The 13,045-nt window shown below is 29.3% G+C and overlaps 2 protein-coding genes across 2 annotated transcripts in view; one reads left to right on the plus strand and one right to left on the minus strand.

The window, feature by feature from the left end:
• The window catches only part of LOC100169008 (ribose-5-phosphate isomerase-like), a 12,167-nt gene extending 6,862 nt beyond the window's left edge, over positions 1 to 5,305 (minus strand). Inside the window, 6 exon segments of the mRNA NM_001246040.2 lie at positions 3,696 to 3,837; positions 3,911 to 4,047; positions 4,118 to 4,233; positions 4,300 to 4,360; positions 4,444 to 4,714; positions 5,049 to 5,305. Coding sequence (NP_001232969.1) covers positions 3,696 to 3,837; positions 3,911 to 4,047; positions 4,118 to 4,233; positions 4,300 to 4,360; positions 4,444 to 4,626 — 639 coding nt within the window. The 5' untranslated portion in view covers positions 4,627 to 4,714; positions 5,049 to 5,305.
• Positions 5,306 to 10,398: 5,093 nt separating this feature from the next.
• On the plus strand, positions 10,399 to 12,909 carry LOC115034446. The gene is made up of 3 exons (XM_029491474.1): positions 10,399 to 10,412; positions 12,378 to 12,566; positions 12,663 to 12,909. Exons 1-3 carry the CDS (start codon positions 10,399 to 10,401, stop codon positions 12,895 to 12,897), a joined length of 438 nt encoding a protein of 145 aa, XP_029347334.1. The 3' UTR covers positions 12,898 to 12,909.
• The last annotated feature ends 136 nt before the right edge of the window (positions 12,910 to 13,045 follow it).

The following is a 13,045-nucleotide window of genomic DNA, read 5'->3' on the forward strand; positions in this document are numbered from 1 at the left end:
GTTTTGTATGTTGCGTCAAGAAAACATACATTACCATATCGATTAAGTAAGTATCTTTGCCATTCCGTTTGTTGACAAAAAAGTAATTGCTCTATAATTCCATCCTCTTCACTAAATGGCCGAAAATAAAAATTATCTTTTGGTTCGGATATTTTCCATTGTTCAATTTTAATTTGAAGAGCATTTTGATCAATTTTGCTTTGATGTTTTTGATATGTGAATTTTATAATAAAATTCCTGATTGTTCGTTCATCAGGGTAAAATGCTCGTGACAAAATTGATGGTTTTGAATGTGAACGTTCAACAAAATCTTTCAACATTGACTGAACGATTTTTACATTTGAAAATCCATTATTTACCAACCTTGATATTTCGTTATAAACAGATTTATCTATTGGAAGATTTAAAAGAGAAGTTTCTATTACGTGGTTGTGTACTGACGGTAAGGAAACACAAATTAGATATTTATTTTTCGTAACAACTTGTTTTCCCATCTCAATATCCTTTTTTAAGCAATCAAGTATCTAAAATTAATAAAAAAATTAAAATGTTTTAATAATTTATTTTCAGATTCAACTCCATTATTTATACCACATTTAATGGAAAATTCCAATTTAAAAAACTTATAGTACCTGTTTTTTAAGCCTCCATTTAGTCAGTGAACATTCTGTTATTACATATTCGGGGAAATACATTAGTTGTATTCTTGTCAAAACTGCTGAACAATTATATTTTTTTGTGCTATGTAAATTAGGGTGACCATATTAAAAAAAAAAAAAAATACAGGACGAAATTAATAATAATTTATTTTTTTTTATTAATACTTAATATATATATATTTTATTGATTTTTAATTGTGAAAAAACATAATTTTTGATAACACTGTGTATAAGATTAAATTCATGTACTTTACTTTTTTTAAAAAAACTTATTATTCATTTTGATGACGATTGTTCAGAGTAGGGCACTATAGAACATAGGTATGCTACGCCGCCATTTTGCGACTCATTTATCAGTTTATCACTTATCATTTACTCATATTTATTATTTATTGTGCGTACTGCGTATTAATCTTACGTATTAATTGTTTTTATTGAAGTTTTCTGTTTAAAATTTAAATACTTTATACTTCTAGATAGTTATTAAATGAAACTCTAAATATTATACTCACAAAAACTAGGTAAATAGCAAGTAGCAATCTACCAAATTATGAGAAATATTTGCCGTGACTTCAAGTATTATGTAAGTAGATATTCAATTACATTATGATTATCGACACTTATAACTAAAAATGTGTTTACTTTATAAACTATTTTTTTAAAATATTGGTAAATACTCTCATTACCTAACTAAAATACACATTTAATTTGCATTTACAGCTAGTCAACTTACATAGTTTAATTCACTACTTCTCTAACTGAAGACAGAATTATAATGAACAAAGTATGTTACAAAATGTTGCATTAGAAATAAAATATGCCTTTTATGGTAACATCTTTGTATTAACGAATATTTTTCAGATGAATAATATTCAAACTGATGATGCAGATGGAGCATTTGTTTACTATAATGACTTAAATATGGAGAGAAAAAAAGAGCTTCTTCTTACTCTACGACAAGAAAATGGACAACTTCTTAAAAAATTAAATATATTAAATGAAGCAATTGATGTTCTTAAAGACAATAATAGTGAAGAGAAAATTACTTATTATGATAAGGTGGATTTTAATAAGTAATTAGCACTTAGCAGTGTTGTAAAATATTTGAGTAAAAGTATTCAATTACTTTTTTTTAATATTAAATACTAAAATACTTTTTTTAATTATTTTAATGGTATGTGCTTTGTATGCAACTCAAACTGACTTTTTTCAAAGTGGATCTAAATTCAAAAATATATAACTATAATGATTATAAATTGTTATTAGGTAGATATCTAACTAAATATAATTAACTATACTATACTATATTAGGTGTTGCGTGCACCCGACTTACAGGAGATGGTGACAGGATGGGATGATGGTAGTAGCGTCAAAATGATCAACAGTGTGTGGTTGATGTATTATTTATTTAAAATTGTAAAATATGATACACAAGTTGAATTTAAACACTATTAGATTATTCAAATTGACGAAGAAAAACCCGTGTCTTAGAAAATAAGCGATTGCTCGAATATTCTCTAAGCCCCGTAATACGTCGTCAACGAAAATAATCTAAGTCGTAATACAAAAATATATGATAATTAAGAATGAAGAAGTACAGGGATGTGTACGTACGGTTTGTGAAATCACGTCTGAATACTAGCTACTCCCAGGGCTCCTATATAGTCCTATCCCCTCTCTTACCAGATCCCTGGCGGACTACGTTGTTGGTGTTCACAGTCCAGGGGGCCTTCTACGAGATGTGCCTTTGGTCGGTGCGGGGTGTCGTAAAATGACCAAGTATACCCGCAGCCGTCTTGTCATAGTGCCAATATCTGATTCGTAGAATCTATTGCGCTCCGAGGAGGTCTCACAGATATCTTACCGGTTCGGGTTTGTCATCTGGCCGTTGGCAGACGCTGAGACTGTTGCTAACGTTTATAGTATTGCTCCCCCAAGGTTTTATGTACAGCAGTGACATCATCTAGCTATTTACGTGTTACCACAGGACATCGATGCTGTGTATTATGACTATGTGTAGGGGCGGAGTAGAGGGGTCCGTACGTAGCATAGGAATAAATTACTAAATATAATTAACTACTATGTTATATACCTACTTTGTTATATTATATTATTAATTTTAACATTTATGAAAATTAATTGTTACATTGTTATTTATTACCTATTTATTATAAATAACTACTCAATATTTATATTTTAGACATAATTACTTCACATAGTTCTGAATGAGTTGTTGGTGTCCACTTATCTCGCCTACAATTTTGAACCCATTTGTCCCTCCTGGTTTTTTATCGAGGAAAACGGAACAATTTAATTTTGTTTTTCCGAGAATTACTACAATTTGGAGCAGTACATGCTCCCATAATAACTATATTTGGAATAATGTAAGTGAATAATATATTTATCTCAAAGCTGCACATACAAATAATAAACCACACAATAGTCAATACCACACAGAAATTAGAAAAGGAACAGAACGATGGCCTAAGAAAAATAACGTGAAATGAATATTCAATGATGATAGGTATAATTATATGTGAAATGTGAATATGAAATTGCCCGCGTTTATTTTATCATTGTTGATATTAATAATTGAGTCGCAAAATGGCGGCGTAGCATACCCATGTTTTATAGTGCCTTACTAAAACTAAATACCGAAACCATCTTAATGTAGAACCTGGCCTCCGTATCCAGTTGTCAAAAATTGAACCAGATGCCAGACTTTCAAAAAATAAGCAGCCACAAAAATCTCGTTAGTTTTTCACATTCATTTTTAACTTTTAAAGCAGTTTCTCTATTTTGTAATATTTGTTCAGTTTATTTTCAACTATAATTTTGTAGTTTGTTTATAATATGTTTAATACAATTATTTAAATTGGTTAATAATGAGAACTAGTGTTCATTTTTATCATGTTCTTTGTGGTATTCACATGAGGGCAACAACGATAAATTAAGACCAATTAAAGGGCACTACCGGCTAAAAATTTGGGAATCACTGTATTATAATATTGACTGTATTTATTATGTTTAACTTACTGCTTTATCAGCAGACATCCTCAAAATGGCTTCACCTCCATATTTTCCTTCAATTTTTTGCTGAATCGGTTTACATGACATAGGTATTACCTCAATAGGTATACCTTTCTTCCATTTTTGACCCAAATGGTCCACCTCTTTACTTAACATCAATTGCAAACATAAAAAATAAATAAAAAATAAAACAAAATTTTTATTAAAATAACTATGCTTACGCTCCATCGGCAACAATTATCAATTTTTCAGAACACGATGCTACAATTTTTTCTTGTGTCAAACACCCTCCTCCTCCTTTTATGCATGTCAAAGTGCCCTTTTCAATCTCATCTGCTCCATCAATTGTACAATCTATCTGATTGACCATACAAATTTAAACATTTTGATTGTATTATTAGTTAGTAATATCATGATTTTTTACTTACTTTAGGATGTGTGTCTAAGTTTCCCAATGTTAGTTTGTAATCGATAATCAGCTGACGTGCCTGATACGACGTTGGCACACAAACAACAGATAAATTCTCGTCTTTCGTTCTTTGTGCTAAAGATGAAAATATAGCTAGTTACACTACAAGAATATATATTTCTCAAATAATATAAAGGTTACCCAATCGTTGAACACCGTACACAATCGTCGAGCCGCTACCAATGCCCAGTATCATGCCGTCCTGATGATAAATCACAAACAACAGTAAAAGAATAGTAATGAAAATTGACCACATGTCAGGTGATCTAAATGACATAATATTACTTTAACATGCTTATCGATGGCTCGGTGTGCGGCACACATTTTAGATACGTCCACGCCCGCCGTGGAACAATTTTTGCGTCCTACGGTAAAACTCACAGCACTCATTTTGAAATACTTTCCGGACGACAATCTGAACTTATCGATGACAGTAAATATTATTGACTTGGACAGCAGCAATTGCATCAATGACCGACGCAATGAAAATCCAGTCGATCGGTTTACAAGAGACGAGTTTCGGGCAGGAATTTTTGAAAGTTTGAAACTGAAACGTCTGAAACATAAACATTTTAAGAACTTGTTATTGTTGATAACTAATGATAAGAAATGATAACGGCAGGAGTAGATTGCGTCCATTTGTTTTTGATATACCTACTCCGCAGAAAACCTACGATGGTCCCATGCCACAGAATAATAATTAATAATTAATAAGTAATAATTCTATGCCCATACTCACATAGTCCCATTACAATATAATAATAACACTAATATAATATACCTAGGTATTAACGTATTATAATGTATAATATATAGGTACTTAAATATTAATAAACAGTATTTTAATTTATTATAAAGTATTCTCGGGACGATTAAAATATAAAACGCACTTGTTAGATGACTTGTGACGGTGACAACGGTTGAAATGGTTTTTTTATGATTTTCAGCAAAAGTGTTGTAAAGGATAAAAGTTTAAAAACATAAATAATCAACGCTTCTAAAATATTTACTGAACTGTGTGTGAAACTCGAGCGTGCATAGTATTACTATAAAAATCGTTTAATCATTAGATATAATAATATGTATGAACAAAATATGTGGCCTTAAAAATATATAATATTTAGATAACCGCAGGACAACATTCGGACAACTAATCGAAATAATAAATAATTATAAAATAATTGGTACCTATATCATATTTTTATGTGTGGCGGGGGAAATACTATAGGAATCTAAATTAAATGACGCGCGAACTATATCTACTTATCTACAGTTTAAAATTAAAAGATAAAATTAAACGAGTGTAATGCAATTATAATTATTGTAGACTGTAATGTTGTAATAATATTCAATAATCAGATCATAATTTTTTTGTTGACAAATTGTTTCGAAGAAATTAAATTTATTGACATTTTTTAATCGATAACATTACGATTTTTATACATACAAATTATATTATACTACAATGGGAAACAAATAACAGTTTTAAGCATAATATTATATGTACCTATGATGTGCTTATGGCATGACATTGTCCAGTCACCTTGACCAATGGCTTATGCAGCATGCGTATACAGGTGTACAGATAGATACCTATACTCTGTCGATTTAAGTGCAAAAAAAAAAAAAAACAATTAGTTTTTGATTCAAGGCTGGGCAGAATACTAGTTGGTCAACTTTTCTTTTGACTTGGTCGTGTTGGTCTGAATGATTAAACGTAGGTAACTAGAACCACCTTACCAATTAGCAATTATTAACGATAGCTTTGAGATTATTTAATTTATAGCTAAAATTCAATACTATTCGATCCGTACGCTGTATTTCTTTACAAATGTTCTTACCTAAATTTAAAAGTACCAACGTAAAACACTACCTAGTGGCTAGGACCTATCTACATAAATACATAATACATTTTGTGACCAAACAAATTCAATTCAATTAATATTATTTATATCGACGTTGTTTAGGTATTATGTAATTGGACATTGGTACTTTTATAGTGAGATGTCCCTCATGAGCTCTGTTTTCAACGTCTGGTGTAGTACACCAGTGGTGTGAAATATATATAGAATAGTACTCTACTATTTATACATTATATCTATTATCTATATTATATTAGTGTATGATATACATTATAAGTTTACGAGAATATCAGCGCACCATTTGTTTTCTCTCTGAGACCCACAATTCACATAACAAATTTATGTTTAGCAGAAGCAACCCTGTGTTGTTACTCTTAATATTACAGTGAATTCACCTATTATCAAACTTTAAGTGAGAACATTACTACTTGCTACACAGACTATTTTTGTATTTTAATTTGTATGTAAGTTATTGATGGGAGTATGAGAGTGTAAATTATTATAATTATCTGAAATCCTCTTAACGAAATTGCTGGTAAGTACTGAAATTGAGTAAAGACGGATGACTCCATGATAAATTAACTTATTTTTATGAAGGCTTACAGTACGTAAGAGTAAAAGCGTAACCTGGGAGGTTATTATTTTATGGAGGAGGAAATATAAAAAAAATGTTTACCTATTGTATAGGTATCTAAAAGCATAGTGTAAAAGGATGTGAAACCCCTATAATGTATTTCAACTCGTCAAATAATTTACTAGGAATAAATATTTACATGTCAACACTATAAATAGTGGTCCTTGAAGTTTTGAAGAAATAAGAATTGTAAAATTAGTGAAAATGTATCAAGCTGGTACTATCCGTATTACTTATAACGTGTATAACTTTTAGTGAATCCATATTCCATACACATTTTACAAAGTTTGTAATCGTATCAAGATTTTAAACTTAACTAGTTCATGAATTATCTAAATAACTTAACTAGATTAATCTACATTGTTATTATTTAGATTTTTTCAGTTAATTTGAGAAATAATAAGTTCAGTGATAATTGTTTATGTAATTATGTATATAACCGTAGCTTAAATTGTCAACACTTGATCAATATTTTAATTACTAACTAGTATAATTACATAGAACGCAATCAGAAAAATATTATTCAAGCTTAATGCTTCTAAAAAAAATGTATTGTAATTTACTATAAATTCGAGCTTAAAATGATCGCCCTCCCCCCCCCCCCCCCCCCACTCAAAACGATTTCTTTGCCACTACTATAATATAACGTATGCAATTGCGAAATATTCCAAAGAAAATTTAATTTTCCGTTAGTAAATAATATTATTAATATACACAATACACCTATTAAAATTAATAGTCATTACAAAAGTATATTTTTATTTTTATGAAATAATCTATTATAATTTATAACAATATACTACCGGAATAATAATTATATAATTTCGTTTTAAACTCCCTACGTTAATTTTGAATTATATATTTTTAAATTGTAATAATTTTATTTCCACATTATTAACTATAGCCTTTAGATATAGTCATATTATTTGAAATTAACAGATAATACATTCAACTATTATACAAGTGTTGTACCTATACTACCGTACTACACACAAACTACTACATATTTTTGTAATCATTATAGTGGTGATTAATTTTTATTTAATTTTTGTTTAATTATATAGTATATGACTTAATAATTCTATGACCAACCATAGCTAGTTGAAACCATAGCAATAGCTAGTTGAAAATAAATTAATAAAAATTGTTTACTATCCAAAACTTTGTATAAAGTGATTATGTTAACAGCGATCAGTGATATACTAATATTAATAATAGTATAATAAATATTGTAGATTATTACACGAGGTGAATAATTTGAGCAAACCGAGACAATAGTTCAACATACAATAGTATTTACATATAAATCAAGGTGTAGAAAATCCTAAAATAAACATATAGTCAACATTTCGTATATAATGTTAATGTATATACAGTAATTTGTTTTTGAGTTACACCAAAAACAAAAATCGATTTTTTTGAAAACCGAATTTGAGTAAAAATTCTCGTTTTCCTTAATATTTCTTTTTTTTTCCCAAACAAAAGTAAATCTAAGCATTTTACTATCCTAAAAGGCGATAACACACACAAATAAAAAAAATTATGAAAAAATGAAAAAAAAATGAAAATGAAAACATACATCTTCCTAAGACCAGTACATTCATCGCTCTGCTCAGAATCTAAAATGAAAATAATATATTACCTATTATAATAATATAATTCTAAGAAAATACCTATTTCACTAGATTAATATAGATTATAACTTATAAGTTATAACTAATAATAAATAAGTACCTAGCTAATTATCACTTTGTGTAGTACCTTTAATATGCTTATACACTCAAGTATTATAGTTAGATACTTAAATACAAATAATTTCACATGCCAATATGGCAATATAATATCATACTGGTTAGTGATTACTGATTATATTAAATTATTTTAATATTATAATAATATATTAATATACCAAATTACCAACGTATATGTATAACATGTTGCCTATACAGAGTGACTTCAAATTATCGTTCTTCAGAATTTTTAAAATTAGTTATAGTTTCTCAGATAAACAATGGAATAATTGAATTGACAATGATATATTTTTGTACACATTTATAATTAGTTTTACTAATAAAAGGAGTTCTTTAAAAAAGTTGTGTACTTGCATGTATAACCTAGGAATTAAATTTATTTAAAACATTATTAATTGTCTAACTGCGAATTTTTTCAATAACTTTAAGATTCATATTTAATATAATTTATAATAATTCATTAAAAATATTGTAAAATGATACTGTTTTCTAAACAACCTCTCTCTCTGATTCTATAGCGTACCATACGGTTTGAATGGTTTCGAAAATCTATATGGGATATGTCATCGCTGCGAATATAATATTATTATAGGCGCGTGTGTCCCCAATCGTCGTTGTCGCGTCAATCCGGGACGGATCCGGTTAAAGTGCAGTAGAAATGTAAAAATATTATATTTAGTTCGTGTTTATTTTTTGAAAACGCTGTACGCGTGCGTATAATATTATGACGAGGCAAAAACAAGTATATAGGTACAATATTATATTGGCCAGTATTATAACATATATATACATTATACGTACTTATAATACATTATATTCTAGGCGCGAACGCTTTCGAAAAGGTGTGTTCGGTAGGTACACACATGGCTAGTATTTACGAGTTTATCGACAAGCCATTTCCGCGAAGTACATAATAATGTATACAATAAGGTGTGCTTGTGTGTTTCTGTGGCGCTCGCGTGTAATACCTACACGTAGCGGCACGCACATTCGTACGGCGTACGCGTAATGAAACCATGGTATTGCAATACCGCCTAAACAAACAGTCCGCAGGACTTATTTTAATTACTGGACGTTGCAAGACATATCAACCGAATGATAAAAAACGTACGTATAATTATAAGTATCTCGTCCAAATGATAGAACGATAGAATGAAAACAATAAATTGTTGGCCCTAGACCCTGTAGCAGATATATAATAATACCAAAAAATGAGCCAATTATCTATAATAATATCACGGTGCATCACCTAATATTAGTCACAATGCGTGTTATAAAGTACATGGACATGTTTCAGAAAAATATTTTATAAATTACTTAAAAGTTTAATAAATACCAACTAAATTATAAGTATAATGTTAACATTTTATAGCCTGAGCTGTAAATATTTTTCAAAACAATCAGTAAAATCCAAATAATCTGCAGGATTTTTAAATTTTATTAAGTAATCATATTCTGAGAATAATATACCGATATACCAAACAAGTAGGTAAAAACTAATAATAATCATGTATATTATGACAAAAAAATATATAAATAGAATTATTGAAATTAAGAATAAAAAAAAATATTTGTGATGTATTTAATGATTTTTTTGTTAATATTGACACAATTTACTATTTAGAAAAAAATTCGTATTTTGAATACTATATTTATAACTGCAATTAATAGATATGAAATTGAAAAATATAAATTTGATTAGGATTTGGGATTAATGGATCATGCTATACCTATTATAAATTATTCTAAAAATGGCCTTATGAATCATGTTCTAAAAGGAACATAATATGTTACTATTATAACATACATTATACTATATAGGTACTTAACTATTTTATACCCATTATCTACAATTTTTAGTCAACCATTTTCTTTAGGTATAATATTACTCTATACCCATTACCCATATTTTTTAAAAACTGTATATAGTTATAGTAATAAGTAATAACTAACTGTCCTAGTGTTCTATCGTGTTATTTGTATCAATGTGACAATGTCGGGATGGGGGTACTTTTCCCGAAATTTCATGGCGAAGAAAAAAAAAAAAAAAAAAAGAATGATAACCCGACCTAGCCAACATCAAATAAGTTCAAATTTTCAATTCAGAATTTAGTATTCCTAAATGTACCGCCTTGAAAAAATACATATTAAAATATGTATTTGTTCCCGCCTTATTGCTTAATGCTTTTGTTGTGTTTTGTAACGGTTTTTGCCGGAGGTTTTCCCAGTTTCCCATTCCTACCACCCGGCACCCAGGAACCAGCCAACTCCCACCATTTCGATACCCAAAATATGAGCGGATGAACGGATTGACAGCCCTTGAACGCTTGAACTTCGCCGTACCGACTCGTCCGACTCTCGTTATTCGCATGACAAAATAGATTCTATTTTGATCTATTTTGTCATGGTTATTCGTTAACTACTGCCTAGTGCCTACTGCTTACCTACTGTGCTTACTGTGCTTACTATTGTTTACCGTTTACGCATTATTGTCGTTCTGAAAACTTAGAACATAGTTCATATACCGGAAACCCAGCTCGTGCTTTCGCAGTGACGTACGTATTTAAAATTTTACTTTTGGGGTGCGGAGTTATGTTATAAAAGTGAAATAATTTTATAAAGCAGTATAAAATGCTTAATATACTCTTGCATATTATATCTCACTAGTTTTATTTAAAAACAAATTTATGAAATCAAACAAATATTTCAATTCAATGTTAAAATATTATTTGTTGATTTTAATTTACAAAATAAACCAACTGCAATTATTATGTTATTGACATGTTAAAATGTTGGCGTCTTTAAACAATCTATGGAAAGACATAAACATGCCACTGATAATTACAAATTATTAAATATTAATATAACTATATTAAGTATTATGTGTACAATTAATGATTATGTCAGTTTTTTTAATGTCAATATTGAAGTTAAATACTAGAGTTTTGGGTATTCGTTCCTTCGACAGAATTATCCAAATTGATTGTAACAAGGTACAAATTATTTAAATTTTTCATAATTGCAGATTTTCAAACACAGAATGCTGCTCTCAAAAATCTTCCAAATAAATTTCATGCATTAAAAACCATGGACCTTTTTGTTATAGTCATTGGCTGGCGATGGCTGTTTTGATGACACTCCTGAAATACTGAACTTAACCATAACTGTTGTATTACACGGTTAAACATATTTTAATGGATATTTGATGTGTTGTTCAATGCTACTAATTGTGCAAAAAAATGGGTTTATTGTAGGACGACTATAGAGCAAAACTTACACTAAATATGATGATAGGAATTCATTTTTTGGCCTGTTAAGGAGGATCTACAATATTGCCTATTTTTTGATGTTCTGTCAAATAACTTTAAACTTATGCAAAATTAATTTATTGTGGAAAACATCAAAAATAATATTAGTAATTAATCTTATGTTGATTACCTAAATTATGTATGTTTTGAACTGAAACAACTTCAGTATAATATTATGTAAAGTGAATACTTATTTATGTATTATGTTATAAATCGTTCATATAACGAATGTAATATTATGTAAATGTAACCAAAAAAATTATTATATTAATTAGATATTTTATGATATCTGTGATATTGATAAAATTTTCAATTTTTTATATAGATCTGTCTATTTGCAATTTGCCTGCGATACACCTGCGATTCACTTGCGATTTACCTACGATTTACCTGCGATTAAAACTTTGAACATAGTTCATACCAAAAACCCAGCTCGTGCTTTCGCACTTTATTGTTAAAACGTTTTTGTTGTTTTGTTTTTACTTATTAATTTCGTTTTAAATTTCTTACCTACTATAACATAACTACTCTTTTTTTTTTTTTTTTTTTTTTGGTGTTCTGATTCTAGTTATATATTAATAATAATGGACAACGAGGAAGTATTTGGTTGACCATGACTACTTCCTGCCAGTTGTATATGAAGATGATCATATACTGCGTGAAGAAGAAGTAGAGGAATTGGTAGAGAAGAAGAAGTAGAAGAATTGGACGAAGAAGAGGAAGAGGAAGAGGAACCAATTGTCAGAGTGTCGGAAACATACAGATTGATTCCTGGGGTTCATAACCGATCGAGGATATATGTTGACAACTTGGGATTCAAGTATTACAAACGAGAAACTCGTGGACAACGCGTGTATGTTTAATAGTTTATCCAATATAATAACCTACCTATTTGGGTAATGATAATAAAATTATGGCTAATCATAAATAATGTTTTTATATTTTACAGGTATTTAGTATGCGAACGGCAGAAGCAACGGAACCAGTACTGCCCTGCCACTGCAACTGTTAGTGCAAATTTGAACGACAACAGAATTCGTCTAGGGTACTACCACGACCATCAGCCCAGAGTGATCGACCTGAATGTGCCGTTTTTGAGGGAAACCATAGGTGAAAGAGGAATTGATCCAGCAGTTGCAACCTCATTTATGAAAACTTTGTGCAACAACGAAATTATCAAGTGAGTCGTATTCAAACTTATCTATGTATACTAAATTATTATTTACTACTTGTTAGTAATAAGGTTAGTATTAGGTAGTTTCAGTTAACTATAGGTACCTACTACCCATAATTAATAATAAGCAATGCAAATTATTTATTACTGATTTTTGG

Source organism: Acyrthosiphon pisum, chromosome A3 (genome assembly GCF_005508785.2).
Source record: "Acyrthosiphon pisum isolate AL4f chromosome A3, pea_aphid_22Mar2018_4r6ur, whole genome shotgun sequence".
Classification (NCBI taxonomy): Eukaryota; Metazoa; Arthropoda; class Insecta; order Hemiptera; family Aphididae; genus Acyrthosiphon; species Acyrthosiphon pisum.